Source organism: Pongo pygmaeus, chromosome 23 (genome assembly GCF_028885625.2).
Source record: "Pongo pygmaeus isolate AG05252 chromosome 23, NHGRI_mPonPyg2-v2.0_pri, whole genome shotgun sequence".
Lineage (NCBI taxonomy): Eukaryota > Metazoa > Chordata > Mammalia > Primates > Hominidae > Pongo > Pongo pygmaeus.
In genome coordinates, this window is record NC_085931.1 from 27,499,470 (window position 1) to 27,527,101 (window position 27,632).

The 27,632-nt window shown below is 50.5% G+C and overlaps 1 protein-coding gene across 1 annotated transcript; it reads left to right on the forward strand.

Annotated features, from left to right (window-relative positions):
• On the forward strand, positions 1–27,001 carry IL17RA (interleukin 17 receptor A). Its single transcript, XM_054470054.2, has 13 exons — positions 1–293; positions 12,091–12,115; positions 12,828–12,974; positions 13,807–13,919; positions 15,380–15,506; positions 17,013–17,060; positions 17,156–17,319; positions 18,504–18,587; positions 19,901–19,985; positions 20,759–20,770; positions 21,021–21,122; positions 22,900–22,941; positions 23,488–27,001. The coding sequence occupies exons 1-13, from the start codon at positions 156–158 to the stop codon at positions 24,996–24,998; spliced, it is 2,598 nt and encodes an 865-aa protein (XP_054326029.1). The 5' UTR covers positions 1–155; the 3' UTR covers positions 24,999–27,001.
• The last annotated feature ends 631 nt before the right edge of the window (positions 27,002–27,632 follow it).

A 27,632-nucleotide genomic window follows, 5' to 3' on the forward strand; every position in this document is an offset into this window, starting at 1 on the left:
CTCCCCTCGGCCCGGCCCGCCCCTGGGCCCGGGCTGGAAGCCGGAAGCGAGCTAAGTGGAGCCGACTCGAACTCCACCGCGGAAAAGAAAGGCTCAGAACATTCGCTCGCTGCGTCCCCAGCCGGGGCCGAGCCCTCCGCGACGCCACCGGGGCCATGGGGGCCGCACGCAGCCCGCCGCCCGCTGTCCCGGGGCCCCCGCTGGGGCTGCTCCTGCTGCTTCTGGGCGTGCTGGCCCCGGGTGGCGCCTCCCTGCGACTCCTGGACCACCGGCCGCTGGTCTGCTCCCAGCCGGTGAGACTCGACGTGGGGAGCGGTCGCCGCCAGGATGCTGCGGGCGCGGGGCAAGGTCGCGGAGGGCCGGACGGCCGGGACTACGCGCCTGGGCTGGGGAGGCAGGAAGTCCGCGACGCGGGCTCAGAGGGGCTCAGAGACTTGGGCACAGATATCGGGGCGCCTGGGGAGGACCCTCGGAGCGGTGGGAGTTGCGGTGTGGAATAGGGGGAGAGGGGGGTGGCACATCGCGCGGCGCGTGTTGCACAACCTGGCCTGCCGTCGTGGCTGGAGGCGGGAGTGACACCTCCGTCCGGGCCGCGGAGTTCGGGGAAGGAGGGCGCGGCTCCGGGCCAGGCCGGAGGGGCGGCCAGGGCTGATAGAAAGGGGCTGTGGGGAAGGGGCCCGGGGAGGAGCCAGGACGGGTCTGGACCCAGCTCCACGCCGTGCGCCCTTCACGTCCCCCGGCGGGGCACGGTCGGCCCTCGGGAGGCCCATCGCGCCCTCGGGAGCTTCCCTCAAGCCGTGCCCTTCATGCCGCCGACGGAGCCGGGCGAGCCCACATCGTCCGTGCGGAAGGTGGAGGCCCTCACCCGCGGCCCCCCCCAGAGGGACCCCGCTGTCGTAGAGCCACGCGGCGGCCTGTGGGGGCTGGAGCGCTGAGACGTGGCACCATGTTTCGGGGAGAGCTGTGCCGAGGGCGGCTGAGGGCCACCTCCCCAGAGGCGCGAAGCCCTGAGGATGGGCAGATGGTTCTTAAGACGGCGCCCTTCCCGCCACTCCCACCACCTGGGTCTGGGAACCCGGTGAGCGCGCAGTGGGAGGGTCGAACGTTTGTAGCTGTCAAGTCGTAGCCCTGCTGCGCCCACAGGAAGTGACCCACCCGCCTGCCAGGTAGTGGCCTGTGAGCCAGGACCATCTTAAGGAAAAAAAAAGAAAAAAGAGCAAAACGCTGTGCCCCTCCACAATATACTCTCCTCTTCCCCGCATCCCCAAGGAGATCTTTCCTCCCCTCCACCTCCACCGCTGACCCCAAGGAATAATGCTCAGTATCTGAGTCAGAGGATGTAAAACAAAGGGATATTTCTCTTTATCTAGTTTTATGGAGGATTTACCGAAAGAGGGTGGAGAGTGAGTGACTATTTCGCAGGAAAAAAAAAAAAGATGTTTTTATCGTGAATGATGTTGAGAAATGTCCTGTGACTTCCACTATTGGGCAAAGCAGGTGCCTCTGCCCTGCTGGTCCCTCCTGCAGGCTGTGTATGAAGCGTTCTGATATGGAGGGTTGGTGCGCCTGGGTTGACAGCCATTGGTCAGGTGGCTGCAGAGTACAGGGCGCCATACTGGGAACTGGAGCTATAAATAAATACTCTGGGGACCCTAATATCCAGAGACCTAACCCATCTAGGGGAAGAACAAGGCTTGAAGTTAGGGAACTGTCTAGCAAAGCTACTTGCACAACTGGTAAGTGTACGGAATTCCAGGAAAAAGAAAAATTGCTTCCAGTTGGGGTGTCCTTCATGGAAAAGGCATTTGGGCAGCCCTGTGGGGGTAGCAAGAGCATTCCAGCTGGTGGAAAGGGCCTGAGCCGAGGTCCTTAGGTGGGACAGGGTACGGTGTGTGGCCGGAATGGAGGGTCTGTGTAATAGGACAGTGAGAAAAGATGCCAGAAGCGGGGATGGGACTCCCCTGTGTGTGGGGTGGGAGCCAAGCTCTGACTTTTACTGCACAGTGAAGCAACTGCAAGTCAGGAGCAGAAGCACAGCCTGGTTCCAGGGAGGGCTGGAGAGAGACGCTTGCTGTTCGTATTTGCAGTCTCTCGTTCTCTTCCTTCCTCTCACTCTGTTCTGTATACACCTGCCTCACAGACAGCTCTTCTCCAGAGATAGACAGCTCTGGGCTCCATTGACTAGTTCTTTTAAAAAGAAAGAAAACACATCCTTCAAATTTCTCTCCCTCACTGGTGTTTCAGTGGATGCAATGTGGTATAGTGAGGGGAGGGAACGCCACAGAGGTGGCCGGAGGACCTGGATTTGCAGGCAGCGTCGCACTTACTGTCTCTGCAGTCTGGCTTTGAGGCTGCCTGGGCCTGGGTTCCCTCATTTCCACAAAGGCAGGACTGGGTGAGCCTTCTCAAAGTAAGTCCATGCCACTTTCCAGAATGTAAGTGTCTATCCAAAGCCCAGTTCGATTTAGCCCTCCACGACTATCTTCAGACAGGGAGGAGGCTTCTGCACACCTGGCCTGTTCCTAGCTCAGTACTGGAGCACAGGATGCAGGGGCTTGATACATATGTGTTGACTGAACAAAAGAATGTGTGAATGAAGGAAAGAACGGTCAGCTCTGCTTGGAAAGTAGTGGCAAGCTGAGACCAACCATAGCACTGGTCCAGATGCTTGGGATTAGCACCGTAAAACCCAGATGACTGATTTCCCCACAGAAATCATTACATGAGAAACCATCAATAATTGCATTTCCCTGGGCGTTTCCTTTTGGTTAGCCGTTCTCCCTGGCTAGGCTTCATGTAGGTTTCCCGTGACCGCCAACCTGGAGGAATGCCCATAGGAAAGACAGCAGCAGTTTAAGAGTTGGTCACGGTAAATGTTAACACGTAATTTCATAGACAGGATGTGTGTTTCATTACAGAGTCTTTTTTCCTGAGCGTTTGCGGTTTTGACTTGTGGTTGTAGAACAACTGCTCAGTTTAACCTTTTATCTTCTGCTTGCCAGAAGCCACTTTCCTCATGCCGCTCTTCCAGAGACTACAAAGTTGTGTTCTTTGTGCCAGGCACTTTGCTGGTGGTTCACAAGTATCCTTTCATCCCATGCTCACCACCGCTTACAAGGTTGGCAGGATGAACCTACTTTTGAGAGGCTGGGTTATTGGCCCAAGGTCGCACAGCTAATGAGTGCTAAGGTGAGATTGAGAGCAGGCTGTGCTTGTAAGTTCAAAGCCCACTTTCTCTATCAGGCACTCAGTAGTGTTCACTGAGGCACAGAATTGAATACAATCTTTCATTTCTTCCTCTTAACCATCACCTTGTAGGTAGAGAATAGTGGCCTATTGGAGATGTCCCTTATTCATTTATTTATTTATTTATTTATTTATTTATTTATATTTTGAGAGAGTTTTGCTCTGTCGCCCAGGCTGGAGTGCAGTGGTGCTATCTCGGCTCACTGCAACCTCCGCCTCCCAAGTTCAAGCAATTCTTGTGCCTCAGCCTCCCAAGTCACTGGGATTACAGGCGCCCGCCACTACACCCAGCCAATTTTTGTTTTTTGTTTTTTGTTTTTTTGACACGGAAAGTCACTGTCGCCCAGACTACAGTGCAGTGGCACGATCTCGGCTCACTGCAACATCCACCTCCCAGGTTTGAGCGATTCTTCTGCCTCAGCCTCCCAAGTAGCTGGGACTACAGGCGTGCACAATGATGCCCAGCTAATTTTTGTTATTTTTAGTAGAGATGGGGTTTCACCATGTTGGCCACGCTGATCTGGAACTCCTGACCTCAAATGATCCGCCCACCTCGGCCTCCCAAAGTGCTGGGATTACAGGTGTGAGCCACCGCACCCGGCCAATTTTTTTATTTTATTTATTTATTTTTTTGAGACAAGGTCTCACTCTGTCATCCAGATTGGAGTGCAGTGGCGCAATCTCAGCTCACTGCAACCTCCACTTCCCAGGCTCAAGCGATTCTCCTGCCTCAACCTCCCAAGTAGCTGGGATTACAGGTGCGCACCACCACACCCAGCTAATTTTTGTATTTTTAGTAGAGTCAGGGTTTCACCATGTTGGCCAGGCTGGTCTCGAATTCCTGACCTCAAATGATCCACCTGCCTCAGCCTCCCAAAATGCTGGGATTACAAGCATGAGCCAATTTTTTAATTGGCGCCTGGCTAATTTTTTAATTTTTTAAGTAGAGACAGGGTTTCACCAGGTCGGCCAGACTGGTCTCGAACTCTTTATCTGCCCACCTCGGCCTCCCAAAATGTTGGGATTACAGGTGTGAGCAATCGCACCTGGCCCCTTTTGTTATTTAGAGAGACAAGGCAGCAGTGATTAAGATCATGTATTCTGGAGCAAAACTTCATCATGCAAATGCCAGCTCTGTGGGACCTTGGGCCACTTACCCAACCTCCCTGGGTCTTAGTTTTTTCATCAGTACAATTGGGATAAGGGTGCTTAGCTCATAGGATTGTTGTCAAGATCAAATGAGATACATGTACAAAGTGCTTATCATGATGCCAGACACAAAAGAGGAGCTCAATAAACATCAGCTGTCGTCACCTTCATTGTCATGACAATCCCCCCTCTGATTTCTGCAAGATGCCTCACGTAATGCCATTCACAAGCAGGTAGCTCATAGATAATATTCTGATTCTGCTAGTTTTAAAGAATGGGCAGTGGCCCCACGCCTGTAATCCTAGCATTTTGGGAGACTGAGGCAGGGGAATCACTTAAGCCCAGGAGTTCAAGACCAGTCTGGGCAACATGGCAAAACCCTGTCTCTACAAAAAATACAAAAATTAGCCAGGTGTGGTGGCGCATGTCTCTAGTCCGAGCTACTGAGGAGGCTGAAGTGGGAGGATCTCTTGAGCCCAAGAGGTCAACGCTGCACTGAGCCCTGAGCATGCCGCTGCATGACGGAGTGAGACCCTGTCTCAAAAAAAAAAAGAATGAGGGGTTTGAAATTAGGGATGACTACTGGAGAGGAATTTGTTGGACAAGACAAGATATGTCTTAGTAATATCCTAAGAAGATCCTGAACACTTTTTTTTTTGTGCTTTATTTAAAATGTTATGTAATTCTATAAATTTTTTTTTTCTTAGAGACGGAGTCTCGCTCTGTCACCCAGGTTGGAGTGCAGGGGCACAATCTCTGCTCACTGCAGCCTCCGCCTCCTGGGTTCTAGTAACTCTCCTGTCTCAGCCTCCCGAGTAGCTGGAACTACAGGCGCATGCCGCCATGCCTTGCTAATTTTTTGTATTTTAGTAGAGACGGGGTTTCACCATTGTTGGCCAGGCCAGTCTCGAACTCCTGAGCTCAGGCAGTCCACCTGCCTCGGCCTCCCGAAGTGCTGGGATTACAGGCGTGAGCCGCGAAATTAAATTATAAGGAAAAAAATGTCTACTCTTTCTTCCACTAAACAAGTTAATGTGTTCATTCATTCATCTTACTTTTCAGTCCTTTCATTTGTTTGGCATTACATCATAGATAAACTTCTATCTTTTAATTAATTTTTGTCAAGTTATGTATGGCAATCCTCCTTTTAAAATGGTACTAAGATGTTTAAAACAAAAAACAGCAGATCCATGCGCCACCCCTAAACCTGCTCCCCAAATATGATTCCTTTAGTTAATTCTTCTGAGATATACCTCCATATTTCTAAACATGCTTATACTGTTAATTCATGATTTGTTAATTTTAGATATTATCTATTGACTTCTAATATATGAAAATTACATTATCTTTCTGCCACCACTTCTGCCTGTTTTTTATTATAGTTAAATCATGATTTTAGTTAAATTAATAGTCAGAATTTATATTATTATAACAATTAAGTAATCTTCACTGCTGAGGTAAGTGTACTTTGATTATATATTTTTTCTGGTACAATTCCCCTCCCCTCCTGCCCCAGAGATAATAATTGCTTTAATTCTTCACTTGCGTAATGTTTCATGTAACTAGTCTTAGTTTTGTTCTATCACACTTGTCATATCATTTCCCTCGAAATCATCAGATAGTCCATCAATTCCATCCCCCCCTTTCCCCAGAGAACTTCCTCCTAGAGCATTCTGTTCTCCAGCCCCAACAAGGTCTGTGCTCTCTAGACCTGTGGCACAACAGGTCTAGACCAGAACAGACGTGTTGTGGTCAAATCTCCCATGTCCCGGATCCTGTGTCTTCTTCCTCAGGGGTTACTCCCTCATTTTGCTGGAGAATATCATCCTGTAATTTCCTAAGAATATGTATGAGGGATGGATATAGACATATATATCAGGAACATATATGTTAAGTCTTTTCATGTCAAAATATCTTTATTCTACCCTCATACCCTTTTCTGATAATTTGGCTGGGTGTGAAAATTCTGTGTTAAAGATAATTTTGTCTCAGAATTGTGAAAGTATTGCTTTGTTGCCTTCTAGCAAACAGTACAGATGCCAAGAAAGTCAGTGTTATTGGCTGGGCGCCGTAGCTCACTCCTATAATCCCAGCACTTTGGGAGGCCAAGGCAGGCGGATCATGAGGTCAGGAGATTGAGACCATCCTATCTAACACAGTGAAACCCCGTCTCTACTAAAAATACAAAAAAAATTAGCCAGGCGTGGTGGTGGCGCCTGTAGTCCCAGCTACTTGGGAGGCTGAGGCAGAAGAATGGGGGGAACCCGGGAGGCGGAGCTTGCAGTGAGCTGAGATCGCGCCACTGCACTCCAGCCTGGGTGAGAGAGCGAGATGCCGTCTCAAAAAAAAAAAAAAGGAAGTCAATGTTATTATATTTCTTATCTGTTTTTATGACACTTATTTTTTTCTCTCTGGAAACTTTTAGGATCTTCTTTTTATTCCTGATATTACAACAGTTTCAAGATTTGGGGCCTTGGTCTGGGTCTTTGTTGTTTTTGTGCAGGCCATTTAGTAACCTTTTTAATTTGGCAGTGTGATACTGTGAAATATGTATTTGGTCTTCAACCCCTTTTTCTGGCATAGAACTCCTAAAATCCTTAGAATCTCCAAAATCGTATTTTTTAATATACTAATGATTCATTGGTGGCTGGCAGCCTCTAGGCAGCTTCAGGATGGGGGCTGGTCCCAGGAAGGACCAAGGTAGGATTAGAGGGCTGGGACGTTTAGCCCCGCCCCTTTACCCCTCACATCTGGGAAAGGGAGAGGGAACTGAGGGCCCCCTGAAGTTGCTATGGCCAGTGGTTTAATCAATCATGCTCACATGAAGCCTCCATAAAAACGGGGTTCAGAGAGCTTCCAGGTAGTGGAACATGTGGAGGTTCCTGGAGGGTGGCACACCTGAGGAGGGCATGGAAGCTTTGTACTCCTTCCCCTATACCTCACCTTTTCTTCTGTATTATTTGTGATATCCTTAAAATAAACTGGGAAATGTGTTTCCCTGAGTTCTCTGAGCAGCTTTAGCAAATTAATTGAACTGAAAGAGAGGAGCATGAGAATCTCACATTGAACCTGGTTGGTCTTAGAAGTTCTGGAGGCCCAGACTTACCACTGGTGTCTAGGGGGTGGGCGGTCTTGGGGACTGAGCACTCAACCTGTGGGATCTGATGCTATCTCCAAATAGTGTCAGAATTAAATTGGAGGATACCCAGCTGGTATCTGCTGCAGAATTGATTGCTTGCTTGGTGATGGGAAGAAACCACCCCCCCAATATGTAGTCACAGAAGTCTTCTGTGACTTCTGTTGATTGTTGTGGTGATGTGAGAGCAGAGGAAAAATACAGCTTGAGTTTTTCCACACTCTCAGGGAATATGTGTCCTTCACTTCCAGAATATTTTCCTTCTTTCTTTCCTTTTTTAAAAAATAATTTCTTCCTTCTGTTTCTTCATTAATCTCCTTCTAGAAATCTAGTCAATCATATTTTATTTCCTAAATTGAATCTCTAATAATCATATATTTTTTCCTATTCTATTTGTACTTTCAGAGAAATGTCCTCAATTTCATAGACTAACCCTTCTATTGAATTTTTATTTAGTAGAACTTCTTCCATTGAGTTTCAAGGTTCAGTTTTCATTCTTTGCCTGCTCATTTGTCCACAGTGTCCTGCCCCTGTCTTACAGATGCAGTGTTGTATCTCTTCGGGGCTATAATAATTTTACTTGTTTGTTTTAATTGTGTTAACAGCATTGTTTTTTTTTTTTTCTTCCAGGAGCATTTTTTAATTGTTTTGATCTATTTTTCATACAGAAAACCTATCTCAAATATCTGGTACTCCTTGGCTGTCTGAGAATATTTTAAGAATGAAGTCCTAAAAGCTGATTAAATGCTCTGTGTAGTTAAAGTTTATTGAACATTGGACTTTATAGGAGGTCAGGCTAATGGTGAACCTGGCCTATTGGGTAACCTCCAAATGCTGAAATCTGGAGGTCTTTTCTTTGGGCCTGGCTGCCAGCATTCTGAGATCAGAGCAGGGAAAGAGAGGATAAGGTTCCCAACACTCCATATGTAGACCTTCACTTAATTCTCCCTGCCCCTAAGCCCTGAGGGTTATAAGGTTCTGAGGGGCCCCTGGCCTCCTTATCAGTAACTCCCTTTTGTAGCATTCAGACAGAAGTTCCTCCACTCAGCACGAGCCAGCTGCCTACTCTGCTGCCACTTGAACAGTTATTTATTTATTCGTTCATTCATTTGTTCACTTTTGAGGTTTTATGATTTTATTTGACATCAACAGTTTGTTCTCATCCACGATGTCTGACTGTCAATTTCTGAAAGTGGTAATAGGTACACAGGTAACCAAAGTATAGAGCTTGTTTGGTGAATCTTCAACCTCATGCTTTCTGGACAGCTGCACATGGATACAGTATGGAACGTTCCTTATTCCTTTGGCCCAGACAGCTTTGTTGAGCCTGGTATTAGCATATCTGGAGTCCCCATCTCCTTCATGGCAAAGTTCTGGGACTTTTTGAGTGACCAAGGGGCACACTGCTTGACGTCCACTCCATGGGTGTGCTTGTGAATGCTGATGGCATATTCTGGTGTCACCACCTCATTGGTGGCAGGTGACAGAATAGCCCTTTATTTTATTTTATTTTATTTTGTTGTGTTTTATTTTATTTTATTTTTATTTTATTTTAGACAGAGTCTCACTCTGTCACCCAGGATAGAGTACAGTGGCACAACCTTGGCTCACTGAAGCCTCTGCCTCCCAGGTTCAAGCAATTCTTCTACCTGAGCCTCTCAAATAGCTGGGACTACAGGCACATGCCACCATACCCAGCTAATTTTTGTATTTTTAGTAGAGACAGGGTTTCACCATCTCTTGGCCAGGCTGGTCTTGAACTCCTGACTTCAGGTGATCCACCTACCTCAGCCTCCCAAAAGTGCTGGGATTACAGGCATGAGCCACTGCACCCGGCCAACACCCTTCTTTACAGGAGCTATGCTGCTGGGGCCAAGTTGGAAAGGACTTTTAAAATTTTGTTCACATCTCTTGTCCACTGAGTTTGGCTCTTTGGTCCTTGAGAATTTACAAAAAAAAATTTTCTTTCCTATAATTGTTATATTATTTGGAGAGAGGAAGAAAATATGTATATATGGTCAATGCGCTATTACCTCTAATAGAATTGTTATTCTGTATTTCACTTATATGTATATTTTTCAGTTTTGATTAAATCTTTTTTCCCCTTATCTTCCCTCATGCCATCTCCTCTGCTTCTGTCCCCTTTGCCCCCAGCAAACTGTGTTAACACCTGTTAACATGTTTCTATTCTCATTTAGTCATACTCATATATATATATATATATTCAGGGAGATCTTTTTCATGACTTATTTCCATAGAAATTGGGATCATACTATAAAAAGTTATTTGCAACTTATTTTCCTCTCTCATCAACACATTCCAGCCATCTGCAGGTAACAGATGTCTATGCAACTAATTCTCATTCTCTTTAATATTTGCATAATATTCCATAGTAGATAGCAATGTATTCAACCATTTCTAGTTTGATAGACATTTAGATTTAAACTAGATCTTACCTTAATTCAGCCATTCTCTATTCATGAGCATTCAGTACCACAGAAAAAGAGGGAAAGCTGTCCATTTTTTTTAAAGCTAGTATAAGCTTAATTCTAAAACTTGACAAATATTATACAAAAAGAAAAACTATAGATGAATCTCACTTATGAACATAAATCCATGCAATTCTAAATAAAATATTAGCAAATGTAATCTAGCAGAATATCAAAAGAACAATGCACCATAACCTAGTGGTGCGTTAACAAACCTTGTTTGTTAATCAGTGCTGGAGAGGTATATGATAAGGTTCAGAGCTGTTTTGAATGAAAACTATAAACCTAATAGACCGAAGGAAAAGACTTATATGCAACCACAACTATCAGAAACCAAGACCAAAAACAGTATTCCATAGGGTATACCAAACTATTTCCTCCATCTCAGGAATGAGAGGAGGACACCTGCCTGCATCACTGGGAATCAACCAACTGTGTTGTCAAACCCTTCCACCTTCCTCGTGGTCTTCATGAAGATGAGCTTTTCATCATGGGCATCATCCTGCAGTGTTTTTGAGTAGCTCCCCGTGGCTAGTAGGAAGTTACTCCAAATGATGTATCTGTTTGCCTTCTCTGGAAGAGCTCCCCATCTCAAGGTGAAAGAACCACTTTTTTTATCCTCCACATCCTAGGAATTTTAAGGCAGAGGAGAAATGAGAGGACTCAGGGGAGTTAATCTTCTCGCCATTTAGGAAAGAGTGACATTAATTAGTGTGAGCCTAGGCAGCCAGATGGATTTTGTTGGGAACATGTGCGGAGCCCCCTAGTGGGGTGGTGGTGCTAGCTCGGGACCTATAGGGGAGAATTCAGGAGCTGAACAGGGCGAGGAGCACTTATGAACTGGGGTCCCAGAGAAGGAGGATCCAGGTGAAGTAGCTCGCTAGAGTCAGTCCTAGGTGCGTGCAGATGTCATCCTGTGTGTGACCACTCTGTAAATGAACCCTGGTGGCACGGGGTCTTCTCCTGTGCTTAGCCCTACCTCTCTGCTCCCTCTCAAGAGAGAGGAGGGTGTCAGCCCCGGCACCCTACTCATACCAGTCACTTTGTTGGCCTTGAAATTGTGTTTCTGGTCTGCCTCGGCATCTGACTTTCCACCCCAGGATGCGTTTGATCTGTTTTGCCAGTTAGAGAACTGGAGACACTTGAGCCTGAGCTCCTTCCTAATGGTTATATTTCCCTGGTAGCATTTGTCACTAGGGCTTCTAAATTTGGCCATCAGGATTTCCTCAGGGTTGGAAGGTTAACACATACTGCCCAAGAGGGAGGCAATATAATGTAATATGGGTGCCTCAGCTTCCTCATCTGCAAAATGGGCTGAGGATAATAGTCACGATCACCCAGAACAGGGCCTGGCATACTTTTCCTAGAGACTTTGTAGGGACTTAGTGAATGTTCCCCAACAGATCTGTCACAGAAACTGTAAATATTGCCCCTCACCCCTTCCGCACCTCTTGCAGCAGTGTTATCCGGGAAGGTTGGAAACCTCAGGAGATGAAGGGGCCCTTTTCTCAGGGCACTCCAAGAGAACCCTCTCAGTGTCTTTTAAAGTTGTCAAGGTCCCAGCTCATAGCAGTTCCTCATAAAATACCATTCCCGTGCCGGGCGCGGTGGCTCACACCTGTAATCCCAGCACTTTTGGAGGCCGAGGTGGGCGGATCACGAGGTCAGGAGATCGAGACCATCCTGGCTAACACGGTGAAACTCCGTCTCTACTAAAAACACAAAAAAGTAGCCGGGCATGGTGGCGGGCGCCTGTAGTCCCAGCTACTCGGGAGGCTGAGGCAGGAGAATGGCGTGAACCTGGGAGGCGGAGCTTGCAGTGAGCCGAGATCGCGCCATTGCACTCCAGCCTGGGTGACAGAGCAAGACTCCATCTCAAAAAAAAAAAAAAAAAAAACACCATTCCCTTTGCCATCCACTGGACTCACTCCTCATCCTATTCCCCAAAAAGTGAGAAGGGCGGGCTGTGTAGATGGCATTCCTGAGAAGGAGCCAGTGGAGAGCATCTGGCCCTGGCGTGTGAATTCAAGCCCTTTCCCAGCTGTAATAACCACCCTTTTTTTTCCACAGGGGCTAAACTGCACGGTCAAGAATAGTAAGTCATCTTTTTCTGTTCTTCTTCTTGTTGCCTTGTTAATCAAGTGAGAGCCTGCTGCCAACTTCTGACAGAAGTCCTGCCACGCCACTCCAGGTTCAGGCTGTGAGGTACAGCCATCTGCAGGAGGGCTCCCAGAGAACTGTGGATGCGTGCACCTGCGCTTCCTGTCGAGAACATTCATTATGCAAAAGTCAGGAAAGGAGAAACAGAACTGTCATTTGGATTGTGAAAGTATTCTCTGGGGTGCTGCCCTACTGTATCTATAATATAATTTGATTTGCCACAGCTTGTCACTGTAAAGTGAGAGACATCTGTGCTGTTGATTTTGTTTTGTTTTAATTCAAAGAGGAGGCACATATTCAGGGTCTGAGCCAATTAGAGACCCCTGACATATAAAAATAAAGCAACTCTTACTACAACCGCATCCCTCCTGTGCCCTTATTCCCAATCACAACTTCATCTTAAAATCAACATGTGTACTTTGTCTTCTCTCCTAAAATTCCCTTTAGACTTGAGAGATTTGCAGTGACCCCAGTAAACATTAGAAAAGAGGGAGCAGGGCAGTAAAGCTGAGGACGCGGCCAAGGGCCACAGGCTGGAAGGACGCGGGCCCCTGAGCTGTTTGCTGTCTAGCTGTCTGTACCTGCTGCTGGGGCATCTCAGGGTCTTGGCTATAAGTCTCTGAATGTTGCTTTTCCCTGGCTGCCAGGTACCTGCCTGGATGACAGCTGGATTCACCCTCGAAACCTGACCCCCTCCTCCCCAAAGGACCTGCAGATCCAGCTGCACTTTGCCCACACCCAGCAAGGAGACCTGTTCCCCGTGGCTCACATTGAATGGACGCTGCAGACAGACGGTGAGTGGGCCTGCCAGCAGGGCCCTGGGGGATTCTCCCTGCCTCCAAGTGGCTCTTCCAGTCAGGCTCAGGATTGGGCTCCCAGTCCTGTGCTCAGACATGGAGGTTCAAATTTAGTGCTATAAGGATCCATCATTTCATGCAGTTAATATTTGTTCAGCATTTTAGATATTAACCCACAGTGATACCTTCTCATCACACCATTCTTCATGAAAGGACTTCCTTCAACCTAACAATTTTAGCACCCTGAGGAAAAAAAAAAGCAAGCAGTTAATTTTGTGACTGCAGTACCAAAAATGAAGTGGAAAATGGCAACACATTTGTCAACCCGTTCCCTGAATTTAGGGGCCAGCACTTTTAAAACGTCCCCCGAGCCTATTCAGGAATGGAGAGTTTATGTTACAGAATTGGGATGATTGGGGCTTATGAGCACTAGCCCCAGATTTGTGAACGGGGCATGGGGGAAGTTCTTTTTGGAAGTCCCCACCCTCGGTGCTCCTGCTGACGGCCACAACCTCGTGAGGATGATGGGGATGGCTGTGTTTGACACCCATGCCAGATTGTCAAAGCCCTCACCACAAGTTTGCAAAGCCTTTACTTCTAGCCCAGTGTAAAGTGTCATTTTTCCTTGCCCAGCTGGGAAATAACTGTCTGCAAGGCGGTAGGCTGAGGCCAGAGAGCGAACTGAAAGGAACAGGATGTGGAGAATTGGGTAAGACAGGGCAGATTTTCTTTTAGGAGTGAACAACCACAACAGATAGGGAAGTGACACACCCAGCACTTGTCTTGGCTGATCTGTATCTGTTTGTCTCCTCTTCGCCCTCTCCTTCAGCCAGCATCCTGTACCTCGAGGGTGCAGAGTTATCTGTCCTACAGCTGAACACCAATGAACGTTTATGCGTCAAGTTTGAGTTTCTGTCCAAACTGAGGCATCACCACAGGAGGGTAAGATTACAGCTCCTGAGTGGATTATGTTCCACTGATGACACCAGTAGAGACTTCTTGTCCCCAAATTCAGACCCTGATTTAGAGTGGGGAAGACCCAGGAGGTGCTGAGGGAGTCTGTGGAGTTCAGAATGGCAGCCTGAGATGGGCAGAAGTCAAAAGAGAAGTGGTGTGGCCACCGTGAGCAATAGTGAGGGACAGAGCGTATTTTTGAAAGCGTCCCTCACATACTCACCCCTGCTTTTTCTTCCCACTTTACCTAGCTATTCGTTCTGAAAGGAAGTTGAATTGGAAGACAACTTCCACAGCCCTACCTCCTGCCATCTTTGTGTAACATGTTTTATGTGTAACTTGGATTAAGCTGGGGCCTACCTTCAGGAAGAAAAAACTGCCCAGACCAAAGAACTGCTGTAGGTGGGCGAATGGGCACTACAACAGTTTAGTCTCATTTTGCTGCTCACAGCTAAATGATGAAATGTTGATTCTTGTTTAAGTTTGTTTAAAGCAGTGGGTCTCAAACTGTGGTCCATAGACCAGCAGCCTCAGCCTCACCTGGGAACTTGGTAGAGATGTGTGGCCCCACCCCAGACTTCCCAGGCCAGAAACTCTTAGGGTGGGGTCCAGCAACTGGTGCTTAACCCTCAAGTAATCACGATGCAAGCCTTAGTTTGAAGACTACTGGTTTAAATCTGCAAATGGCCACTTGAAAACAAGTTAGATCTCCCACAAACTCGAGCAGCAAAGGCAGAACTCCTCTCCGATGTTAAATTAGGACCCCCAAACTTGACTGCTGTGTGAATGGTGAGAACCAGGTTCCTTCATCCACTTAGAAGCAAAGGACCCCTGGCCCCTCCACCAAGGTAACTAGAATGGGGGTTGGAGTCGATATCTGTAATCTCTACCACCCAGAAAATAACTTAGCACAAATTCAAATATCATTGCAACTAAGGTGCCTGCTGGCCCAGGGTGAGTGGGGATCTCTAGCTTGTCCTCTGCACCTTTTTACTCCATAATGGTCTCAAGAGGTCCCTGGGTTTCCCATTTGAGGAGGAAGAATCATTTGACAAATAGTTTTTACCTGCCTCGCGTGTGCCAGATCTCCATAGCCCCAAGTCCTCTGGCTCCGCCCTCTCATACCCATTGTCCTAGAATTTGAGAGGGCAGGTGGGGGGGCGGGTCTACTTCCACTTTCCCCAAATTCTTTTGCCTTATTCACTATCTACTGATGAGGCCAGATCCAGGTTTTTAAAAAAAGAAAAAAAAAAAACAGGCAGAAAGGACCAGAGGAAACAAAAAACAAAGATACTGATTTCCCTGACCTTGGATTTTGTTGTGGTTGTTGCTTTGTTCTTATTTTTGGCTGAATATTTGGGAGTGGGTGGGAACGGGGGTCTTTGGGCATAGATGGGTGACAGAGGTGTATGTAATCCATCCACCTTTCCTTCCTCCCTTCTCTTCAGTGGCGTTTTACCTTCAGCCACTTTGTGGTCGACCCTGACCAGGAATATGAGGTGACCGTTCACCACCTGCCCAAGCCCATCCCTGACGGGGACCCAAACCACCAGTCCAAGAATTTCCTCGTGCCTGGTAAGAGCATCCTCCCAAGACGTTCCCTCCCCAGTGGCCTCTGTGAGAGGGAAGCACCAGGTGGCACAGATGCCAGCCTCCCTGCTCAGCAACACAGTGGCTGGCATTGCCAGCACCTGGGACCCACAGAACAAACAGAGGCCAGGACTGGGAGTGGTTTGGTGTGTGCTGCAGCCTCCATTCCCTGAAAGCCCATTCTCTGTTGGCACAACAGTGGACGGTGGCCCAAGATCCCAGTAGTTTTATGGGAACCAGAGTACCTCCTTCTATCTAGAGAAGCACCCATCCTGCCCAGAAAATATCATAAAGGCAAGCCACAAGCCACTCGTGGAGAAGTTGCAGCCTCTGCCCCCAGCCTGGTCCCAGCCTCCGTGGCTTGCTCTTCTCCTTCCACCTCACAGTCTGTCTGCATCATCCAACACTCATCCCATGCATGGCGCTCTCTTCCCCGTGCCTATCCACCCTGCCTGTGATTACCGCCAGGCTTTTCTTCTCAGGCACCCTTTGATGTACGTGTACCTTCTACTTCTCTGTCCTCCCCAGAAGCTCAGCTATTACCTACATTTCTCTCTTTTTGTTTTTAATAGAGATAGGGTCTTGCTTTATCACCCAGGCTATAGTGCAGTTTTGCTATCCTAGCTCACTGCAGCCTCGAACTCCTGGGCTCAAGTGATTCTCCTGTCTCAGTCTCCCTACAATTCTCTGTCCATAGCCAGCTATGTCAGGAAGCCCACTTGAGAACAAAGCCTGGGTCTTCTGCCTGTTTGTATAATCTCCAGAACCTCACGAATCGCCTTGAATATAGTAGGTTGGTCAAGAAATGCTTGTTAAGGATGGTGTTGACCTTCTTCATCCTGGGACCACCCTGCACACATGCGTGCACACACACTCCCTGCTTACCCTGCTCTGTGTCACCACATGTGGCTCATCACTCCCTGACTGGTACTGCATGCTGTGTGTTTGCTTTTATTGGTCTCTTCTACTGGGTTGCAATCTCCAGGGGGCAGGGCTTTGTCTTGTTTACCACTGTACCTCCAGTGCCAAGAACAGGGCCTGGTGCATAGTTGGTGCTCAATAAGTGTTTGTTGAAGGAGTGAATCTCCTCAGTTCTCGCTTCTGTTCCTAAAGTTGACTGACTCAGTCCCTGTCCCTCCATGGTGATTCACACCTGTCACATGTCTTCTCAGCCTGTGCAAAGACAGGGGCAGCTGGGGACAAGAAGCTGTGGGTGGGCAGAGAAAGAACTGGAGGGGACCAAGATTGCTTGGTCACCCACAGCAAGCTCAGGAGGAATGCATTTGAATCGGGAGGGTTCCCTGAGAGATGAGGATCAGACAAGCAGGCTGGCACCCATGCCAAGGTGGGTCCAGCCCTGGAGCTCACTCTGAAGGGGCCACCTGTGGACAGGCTCCCAGTGGGGAAAAGATTGTTCCTGGTGTCAGGAGTCTGGAAGAACAGATTTCCTAAGGCAGAGGCTTATGAGTTTCCTTTTTTCTGGGTCGACAGACTGTGAGCACACCAGGATGAAGGTAACCACGCCATGCATGAGCTCAGGTAACAGCTGGCCCGGGAGAGCTTTATTTGGATGCACACACATGCACATGTGCGTGCCCCTCCTCACTCCCAGCCTGCATGTGTGACCTTGGCAGGCAGCCTATGGGACCCCAACATCACTGTGGAAACCCTGGAGGCCCACCAGCTACGTGTGAGCTTCACCCTGTGGAACGAATCTACCCATTACCAGATCCTGCTGACCAGTTTTCCGCACATGGAGAACCACAGTTGCTTTGAGCACATGCACCACGTTCCTGCGGTAACTCTGCTATTTTTGACCCCTCTAGCATAGCTCAGGACCACTCCTCCAAGCCCCGAGTCTCTTCTCTGCTGGTCTGACAGAATTGTGTTGCTAGAAGCTCGGGACTCAGGGCTGTGCTTAGTCCATAGTGATCATGGCGCCTTGCCCTTTTTCTTCCCCAGTGATCTTATGCTTGATAGAAAGGCAGTTGACTGTGTCCTGCCCATGACTCAGTCCTTTTTGTTCTTTCCTCCCCCACATGCTCCCTTGTTCTCTTTTTGTTTTGCTTTGTTTATTACAAAAAGGATTTGAGGATTTAAAAAAAAGAAGAAATGTGGAAATAGAGACAGGGGAACTAAAGATAAGGAAATAAGGCCAGGCGCGGTGGCTCCCACCTGTAATCCCAATACTTTGGGAGGCCAAGGCAGGAGAATGGCTTGAAGTTGGAGTTCGAGACTGCAGTAAGCCATGATGGCACCACTGCACCCAATCTGGGGGACAGAGCGAGACCCTGTCTCTAAAAAAGAAAATAAAAATTAGAAAATAAATAAAGTAAATTAATGACATAAAATAGGCCAGGCACAGTGGTTCACGCCTATAATCCCAGCATTTTGGGAGGCCAAGGCAGGTGGATCACTTGAGGTCAGGAGTTCGAGACCAGCCTGACCAACATGATGAAACCCCATCTCTACTAAAAGTACAAAAATTAGCCAGGTGTGCTGGCACACGCCTGTAGTCCCAGCTACTTGGGGAATTGAGGCAGAAGAATCACTTGAACCTGGGAGGCAGAGGTTGTAGTGAGCTGAGATTGTGCCGCTGCACTCCAGCCTGGGTGACAGAGTGATACTCCGTCTCTAAAAAAAAGAAAGGCAATACGATGAAGCCAGCTCAGTGCAGGAAACGTGTGCTATGTGGTTCTGTACAACTGGTGTCCATGAACACAAATTTGTTGCCCCAATTCCCAGCAGCCAAAGCAAAGAGAGACTTAACAGTTACTACACATACTTACGAATTTACAACAAACCAGCTTCCATGCAAAAATGGAGCTTTTTTTCTGGAATAGAAACCTGAAAAGCATTTCTCCCCTGGCCTTCCTAAGGGGTGCCCTGGACAGCCTCTCCCTGGCAGTGCCACAGCGTGTTCTTACCCAACTAGCCTTACCCATCCCAACTAGCCTTACCCATCCTCGCCTCTCTCCTCAGCCCAGACCAGAGGAGTTCCACCAGCGATCCAACGTCACACTCACTCTACGCAACCTTAAAGGGTGCTGCCGCCACCAAGTGCAGGTGGGTGAGTGTGGTGTGGACAGGTGCAGGGAGCAAAACAGGTGGCAAGTATAGAGTGGACAGAAGTGAGGAGTGTGCATAGGTGAAGAGTGTGGTGTGGACTGGAGCGGGGAGTGTGCACAGGTGGAGAGTGTGGTGTGGACGGGAGTGGGGAGCGTGCACAGGTGGAGAGTGTGGTGTGGATGGGAGTGGGGAGCGTGCACAGGTGGAGAGTGTGGTGTGTCTGGGAGTGGGGATCGTGCACAGGTGGAGAGTGTAGTGTGGACGGGAGCGGGGAGAGTGCACAGGTGGAGAATGGTGTGGACGGAAGTGGGGAGCGTGCACAGGTGGAGAGTGTGGTGTGGATGGGAGTGGGGAGCGTGCACAGGTGGAGAGTGTGGTGTGTCTGGGAGTGGGGATCGTGCACAGGTGGAGAGTGTAGTGTGGACGGGAGCGGGGAGAGTGCACAGGTGGAGAGTGTGGTGTGGATGGGAGTGGGGAGTGTGCACAGGTGGAGAATGGTGTGGACGGAAGTGGGGAGCGTGCACAGGTGGAGAGTGTGGTGTGGACAGGAGTGGGGAGCGTGCACAGGTGGAGAGTGTGGTGTGGACGGGAGTGGGGATCGTGCACAGGTGGAGAGTGGTGTGGACGGGAGTGGGGAGCATGCACAGGTGAAGAGTGTGGTGTGGACTGGAGTGGGGATCGTGCACAGGTGGAGAGTGTAGTGTGGATGGGAGCGGGGAGAGTGCACAGGTGGAGAGTGTGGTGTGGATGGGAGTGGGGATCGTGCACAGGTGGAGAGTGTAGTGTGGACGGGAGCGGGGAGAGTGCACAGGTGGAGAGTGTGGTGTGGATGGGAGTGGGGAGCGTGCACAGGTGGAGAATGTGGTGTGGACGGGAGTGGGGAGCACGCACAGGTGGAGAGTGTGGTGTGGCTGGGAGTGGGGATCGTGCACAGGTGGAGAGTGTAGTGTGGACGGGAGTGGGGAGCATGCACAGGTGGAGAGTGTGGTGTGGATCGGAGTGGGGAGCGTGCACAGTCTGGCATTCTTGCTGGTGGACGGGAAAACTTGTCCTCTCTATGGCACCAAGCACCACTACCAGTCAGGATTCCTTGCCTGGTAAGGCACTGCCCCTGCCTTTCTCCTGTCTGGTTCTCCCACCCTCACCTGGGCAGGGGTCCTCTGACCCGCCCTTGCTGGAGGGAGATGATGGCCACCTGGAGATCGTGGTGTAGCCAGCCAGGATCCCCTCCTCTCACATTGCCTCTGCTGGCTGGAAGGCATGAGCGCTCTATAGTTCTGGAGCCCTTTTCCTGCCCTGTCTGCCCGCAGATCCAGCCCTTCTTCAGCAGCTGCCTCAATGACTGCCTCAGACACTCCGCGACTATTTCCTGCCCAGAAATGCCAGACACTCCAGGTAGGGGACATGCGGCTGTCCTAGGCCATACTGGGAGAACAAGTGGCTGAAGGCCCTCAGCCTGTGCTGCGTCCTCACCTGGTTCTGAGGGGTGGTTAGGGAGGAGAGTTTAGTTTAACTTGGAGTCCTTCAGGCCTGAAGTGTGGAGTGGAGCTTTAGAGTGTCACTCCCTGGGGCTGGACTCCTGGCTCTTTCATTAGCTATGTAGCCTTAGGCAAAATACTTAATCTTTTTGATCCTCAACTTTCTTGACTGGAAAATGGGGTGGTTTTTATCCTAGAGCCCTAGTTCTGCACCACGCACTGAGCACAGTGCTCCAACATGCCGTCCATTTTTTTATCCTCACTCATTGTGAGTCACGGTACTATGAAGTAGAGGATCCCCCCACCCCAAACCCCAGGTTCATGGATAAGGAAACTGAGGCACAGAGATGTTGAATAACTTGTCCAAGATCACACAGCAGGGACGCTGTTTTCAAAAGTCGCATGCCCTAATGCACGGGAGGCTGCAGCCACATGCTCACCAGAAGGCACAGACATGGAGCCAGGCTGGAAGGAGAACCCAGCCTCCCGAGGAGGAGGCAAGGTGTCTCTTCTTAGACCAGCAACTCAAGTGTCTCTTGTAGATGGTTTCATTAAGTTCAACCTGGATCTAGAGTGCCTGGTGCAGAGTCAACATCATTAAAGCCCTCAAGGGATGTCAGTTGTGTTTTTTGTGATGACTGGGAAGGGTTAAGAATGCTATTTTCCCTTTTTCCTCTGTTCTCATTGCAGAACCAATTCCGGGTAAGCTTGGATCTCTCTCCAACAGCACTGCAGCCCTCAGGGGACATTCCCCAGTGGCCACTTGAGAAGTCCCTGCCTCAGCCAGGCAGACAAGGCTGAACCGAGGCCAGCCCAGAGGGGGGGGTGAGACCATGGTTTGTCGTGGTGGGGCCAGAGAGGACAGAGCCTGGGGCTGGGGAGCGGGGCTGGGGGCCTCAGGGAGGGCAGGGCAGGCCCCGCTGCATCACTCACGCTGTTCTGCTCACTGCAGACTACATGCCCCTGTGGGTGTACTGGTTCATCACGGGCATCTCCATCCTGCTGGTGGGCTCCGTCATCCTGTTCATCGTCTGCATGACCTGGAGGCTAGCTGGTAAGCGCTGGGGCTCTGGCTGTCCTGGAGTCAGGCTCTAATACCAGCACCACCACTCACTACCAAGGCAAATCGCTTTATTCTCTGAGCCTCAGGTTCTTGCTTGAGAACCATGTCATAAAGCTGTTGTAAGGACTGAAATAAGACACATGAATTCTTAGCACAGAACCTGGCATGTGCTATTTACACAGTATCTGTTAGCCACGATTATATTTGTTGTTATTAAATGTAATATTATTAAAATCAATAGGTTGGAAGGAGCCAGAGTAAAGTTTCCCTGTGTCAGGAATGACCATCCAGGCAGGTGGAGCAGCCTGAACAACCCCATCCTGCAGCCGCCAGACGTGGACACCTGGGGTCAGGGAGAATAGTGAGGGTCAGCATCGGGTGATAGAGAAGGCTCCGGCTGCCCTGAGCCACAGGGGTGGACCCCAGCCCCACCTCATTAGCCTTGTAGTCACAGGCCAGTTACTTAACACACCATGGATTCACTTTTCTTTTCTGTAAAATGTACTGATAATGCCTCCCTCTCAGGTCTGTGATGAAGGTTAAATGAGTAGCTGAGGAAGGTGCTTGCTGGTGGGGATCAGTACATACCAGTGTCTTCTCCCACCTGCAGCCCTCTGCTGGCCAAGTCCTAAGCCGGGAGAACACAGGCCTCCCGGTTGGGGCCTCAGCCCTTCCCTGCCCCACCATGACCCTAGGCTGCTCCTTCCGTCATCTGGGAAACTGTTTCCACCCTTCCCTAGGTTCGTCAGGATTAGGTGTTAATCATTATTAATTATTATGTGGTAGAAAGAAAACCAGCCAGGCATGGGAGGATCTATGGGAGGTTCCGATAACATTCAATAGCATCTCGGCCAGTGCTCCATAGGCTGTGCAGCTCTCTAAAGGTTTGGGGCTGGGCGGCGGCGGTGCTTATGGTTTCCTTTCTGCTGTTGCGCTTCTGTTTCCCGAAGTGCCCCGCACCACAGGGTAAAGGCAAGAGGAGCCTTGCTGTTATTTGGCTGTCTTTTGACAGTTCTGGGGAAGAGCTGAAAGGGTTAGGATTGAGATTAAGGTTCTAAGTCGTTTGCTCAGTCATCTGTGGATCTTAATCCTCCCAGCTGTCACTAAGGAGTTAACTCCCACAGAGCAGTTTTTTCATCACATCTCCGAGGGGAACAATTGCTTAAGTATGTGGGTTCCCCTTCCTCACCTCAAAAATACCAGGAGGAAATGTTGCAAGCAGCCTGGTGGGGCTGCTTCTGGAAAGAAGTGTGGTAAGATGCATGTCTTCTGTAAAGACACTTCTGGGGAAGAGCTTTCCCTCAGGTGGAGTCAGTTTGGGGTGGCCAAATTTCAGGGAGACAGGGCAGACCAGGACCATAATGAGGAAACAGGGTAGACACCCTGCCCCCCCGCCCCCCAGCACTGGGGGTCCCAGCTGGATCAGTGCTACAAAATCACTGTGATCCCAGTTGATTATGTACAACGTGCCAGGCACTTCACATACACACACTCATTTAATACCCATTAAACGAGAGCAAATATAGACCCACTTCACAGAGGAAGAAGCTGCATTTCAGAGGCACTAGTAACTGCTCCAGGTCATAGTGCTCGTAGTGGCAGACCCAGGATTCATGCCTTTGCAACCACCTAGCACGGCCTCCCTGCTCAGTCTCGGGGCTGCCCCCTTACCCTTCACCCTTTGTCAGGGATGGGGCAGACACCCTGTGAGCTGGTTTCTATTTCTCTTCCCAAAGAACCACTCCAGTGTATTTCTTTTCCTTTCCAGGGCCTGGAAGTGAAAAATACAGTGATGACACCAAATACACCGGTCAGTATTTCCTGGTTTGTGTGTTTGCTTATTTTTAAAGCAGTGGAGGGTTCTCCTGGGATAAGTGCGTGTGGGTCGCCTCCTGTGGTCTAACTCCCAAGTCCCTTCAGGAGACCCCACCTTAGAAACCCCCTTCCAGTACCCCACTCAGAAGGGCCCCCAATAACAAGTCCTGGGTGCCATTTTTTGAATCAGTCAGACAAGGAAAGAAAGGTAAGTGCACCGTATTTTGTGAAAAGAGGTCCTCCCTGGAGCAGACCAACAGAGCTTGGTGCCTCTTTTTCTTTTCTTAATTAAAGTACAGGCTAAAGACCAGCTAGGAACGTGAGAGATTCTTTTTCCCACAAGGCAGCAGACTGATTTTTTTCAGGCAGCCAAAGGTGGAATAGTAACATCTGGGTTTTTCCAACAGGCCTCAGTTGGGTTTCTCAGCTTAGGGAGGGAGCCAAGCTCTGTGTCCTGGTCCAGGCCCCTCCTGGGCTGGCAGGCACAGAGCTGCCCTGGGCCCTGGGGTGAGGGTCAGCATGTATGGTCTTGTTTCCTTAGATGGCCTGCCTGTGGCTGACCTGACCCCCCCACCGCTGAAGCCCAGGAAGGTCTGGATCATCTACTCAGCTGACCACCCCCTCTACGTGGACGTGGTCCTGAAATTCGCCCAGTTCCTGCTCACCGCCTGCGGCACGGAAGTGGCCCTGGACCTACTGGAAGAGCAGGCCATCTCGGAGGCGGGAGTCATGACCTGGGTGGGCCGTCAGAAGCAGGAGATGGTGGAGAGCAACTCTAAGATCATCATCCTGTGCTCCCGCGGCACGCGTGCCAAGTGGCAGGCGCTCCTGGGCCGGGGGGCGTCTGTGCGGCTGCGCTGCGACCGCGGGAAGCCCGTGGGGGACCTGTTCACCGCAGCCATGAACATGATCCTCCCGGACTTCAAGAGGCCAGCCTGCTTCGGCACCTACGTAGTTTGCTACTTCAGCGAGGTCAGCTGTGACGGCGACGTCCCCGACCTGTTCGGCGCGGCGCCGCGGTACCCGCTCATGGACAGGTTCGAGGAGGTGTACTTCCGCATCCAGGACCTGGAGATGTTCCAGCCGGGCCGCATGCACCGCGTGGGGGAGCTGTCGGGGGACAACTACCTGCGAAGCCCGGGCGGCAGGCAGCTCCGCGCCGCCCTGGACAGGTTCCGGGACTGGCAGGTCCGCTGCCCCGACTGGTTCGAACGTGAGAACCTCTACTCGGCCGATGACCAGGATGCCCCGTCCCTGGATGAAGAGGTGTTTGAGGAGCCACTGCTGCCTCCGGGAACCGGCATCGTGAAGCGGGCGCCCCTGGTGCGCGAGCCTGGCTCCCAGGCCTGCCTGGCCATAGACCTCCTGATCAGAGAGGAAGGAGGATCAGCAGTGGCAAAGCTGGAACCTCACCTGCAGCCCCGGGGTCAGCCAGCGCCGCAGCCCCTCCACACCCTGGTGCTTGCCGCAGAGGAGGGGGCCCTGGTGGCCGCGGTGGAGCCTGGGCCCCTGGCTGACGGTGCCGCAGTCCGGCTGGCACTGGCGGAGGAGGGCGAGGCCTGCCCGCTGCTGGGCAGCCCGGGCGCTGGGCGAAATAGCGTCCTCTTCCTCCCTGTGGACCCCGAGGACTCATCCCTTGGCAGCACCCCCATGGCGTCTCCTGACCTGCTTCCGGAGGACGTGAGGGAGCACCTCGAAGGCTTGATGCTCTCGCTCTTCCAGCAGAGTCTGAACTGCCAGGCCCAGGGGGGCTGCAGTAGACCCGCCATGGTCCTCAAAGACCCACACACGCCTTACGAGGAGGAGCAGCGGCAGTCAGTGCAGTCTGACCAGGGCTACATCTCCAGGAGCTCCCCGCAGCCCCCCGACGGACTCACGGAAATGGAGGAAGAGGAAGAAGAGGAGCAGGACCCAGGGAAGCCGGCCCTGCCACTCTCTCCCGAGGACCTGGAGAGCCTGAGGAGCCTCCAGCGGCAGCTGCTTTTCCGCCAGCTGCAGAAGAACTCGGGCTGGGACACGGTGGGGTCAGAGTCAGAGAGGCCCAGTGCATGAGGGCGGCTCCCCAGGGACTGCCCAGATCCCAGCCTTGAGAGGAGTGTGTGTGCACGTGGGTGCACAAGTATTCATCTGTGTGTACATGTCTGCCTGTGTATATGTTCGTGTGTGAAATGTAGGCTTTAAAATGTAAATATCTGGATTTTAATCCCAGGCATCCCTCCTAACTTTTCTTTGTGCCTCGGTCTGGTTATCGTCTATCCCCAGGGGAATCCACATAGCCGGCTCCCAGGAGCTAATGGTAGAGCGTCCTTGAGGCGCCATCATTCATTCATTCAGCATTTATTGTGCACCTACTATGTGCCAGGCATTTGGGATACCAAGATAAATTGCATGTGGCGTGGCCCCAGCCATGAAGGAACTTAACCGCTAGTGCCAAGGACACATTAACAGGATGGGCCGGGCACGGTGGCTCATGCCTGTAATCCCAGCACATTGGGAGGCCGAGGCAGGTGGATCACTCTGAGGTCAGGAGTTCGAGACCAGCCTGGCCAACATGGTGAAACCCCATCTCCACTAAAAATACAAAAATTAGCCGGGCGTGGTGACACATGCCTGTAGTCCTAGCTACTTGGGAGGCTGAGGCAGGAGAATTGCTTGAACCTGGGAGGCAGAGGTTGCAGTGAGCCGAGATTGTGCCATTGCACTGCAGCCTGGATGACAGAGCGAGACTCCATCTCAAAAAAAAAAAAAAAAAAAAAGAATGGTCACATGGGATGTAAACACTGAATGGGCCAGGTGCAGTGGCTCATGCTTGTAATCCCAGCTCTTTGGGAAGCCGAGGCAGGTGGATTGCTTGAGCTCAGGAGTTCAAGACCAGCCTGGGAAACAATAGTGAGACCTCGTCTCTACCAAAATTTTTTTTTTAGTCAGTCATGGTGGCACATGCCTGTAGTCCCAGCTACTCGGGAGGCTGATGCGAGATGATCACTTGAGCCCAGAAGTTGGAGGCTGCAGTGAGCTATAATGGTACCGTTGCAATCCAGCCTGGGCAACAGAGTGAGACCCTGTCTCAAAAAAAATAAAAAAGTAGAAAGATGGAGTGGAAGCCTGCCCAGGGCTGTGAGCATGCACAGGAAAGGCACCCAGGCCAGGGAGGTCCCCGAGATGCCTGAGCTGAAGGATTGTGGTTGGGGAACGCGTAGTCCCGGCAAGGAAGCAGCCTGTGGGTAAGTGCTGGGAGGTGAGTGGAGTGAGCGTGTCAGGGAGCTGCTGGTGGAGCCTGGAGGGGAAGGAGGGAGGCAGTGAGAGAGATTGGGGTGGGGGTTGGGGGGATGTCACCAGAGCTCAGGCTGGCGACAGCCTTGTGCGCATCAGTCCTGAGGCCTGGGGCACCTTTTGTCTGATGAGCCTCTGCGTGGAGAGAGACTGAGGGCTAAACACAGCTGGATGTCACCTGAGCTCATTTATAGGAAGAGAGAAATGTCGAGGTGAAACATAAAAGCATCTGGCAGGAAGGTGAGTCTGAAGCCCTGCACCCGCATTCCGACTGTCAGTGGGGAGCTGTTAGCACGCAGGATTCTTCAGAGCAGCTGGGCTGGAGCTCCCCTGAGCTCAGGAACCTCCAGGGTGCAAGGGCAAGGAAAGGAGGGGTGGTGGGTCAGTGAAGATATGGGCAGACCTTGTGTGGGGAGAGGAAGGGGTGCTGCTGTGACTTCAGGGTCTGAGGTCCAAAGACAGCATTTGAAAAGAGGCTCTGAAGCCAGTGTTTGAAGAATTTGTTCCTGAAGTACCTCCTGGGGGTAGGCTGGAAGCTTCTGGCTCAGGGTCCTGAAGAACACATTGACACTGACACAGTGCCGTCTGACACTGGAATAGGGTGCCCTTCATTCCTACGCCTGAGTCCTTAACCATATTTCCAACCTCCAGTGAGGGGGAGAAGATTCAAAAATGTGACAGGAGAGCAAACAGGACAGTTTGCATGTGTATGTGTGTGCGCATGTGTGTGTACACACATACGTGTACGTGAAAGAGATTATCAATAAAAGTGCATAAATGTGTTGATCTGGTAAGAGTTTCTAGCAGGAGTTTCGAGCCACATATTGTAGGTCAAGAAGTTGCTAGTTGCAGAGTTTTTTGTTGCAGTTAAGACTTTACCTAGTGGCAGCAGGGCCACCAAAGCTCTGTGTCCCAGATGGTGCATGGCCCATAATCCACCCAACAGCAGCAAAGGACCAGGCAAAGGAGAACAGGAGCGGAGGCCTCCCAGCCACTAGCCTTTTGGGCTCAGTCTCTCCTCCAGTAATCCTGGAGAGGGGCTTTGTTGGGTCTGGACACCTGCCGTGCATTCTCTGACCTTTCCCCAGCTTCCAATAAACACCTATTCGACGCCCAGAGTACAGGATGCCACGATGCCCTCTTCCCTGCGTGCAGCACGTGTTCCCGTCTGCTCCCATTCCTCAGGAGCCTTGAATTCTAGCTCTGCTGGCCTTTGAGCCCATGCCAGTAAATGTCCCGATGGGCATTGCCTACTATGTCCAGGGCAGCTGCCTTTGTTCTCCCAACAGCTTTATTGGAATACAATGCACTTACCATATGATCCACAATTGACCCTGCACAATTTGATGCCAGTTTAGTCGCAGTTCAGCAGCCATCAGCACAGTCAGTCTTAAGAGTTTATTACCCCCAAAA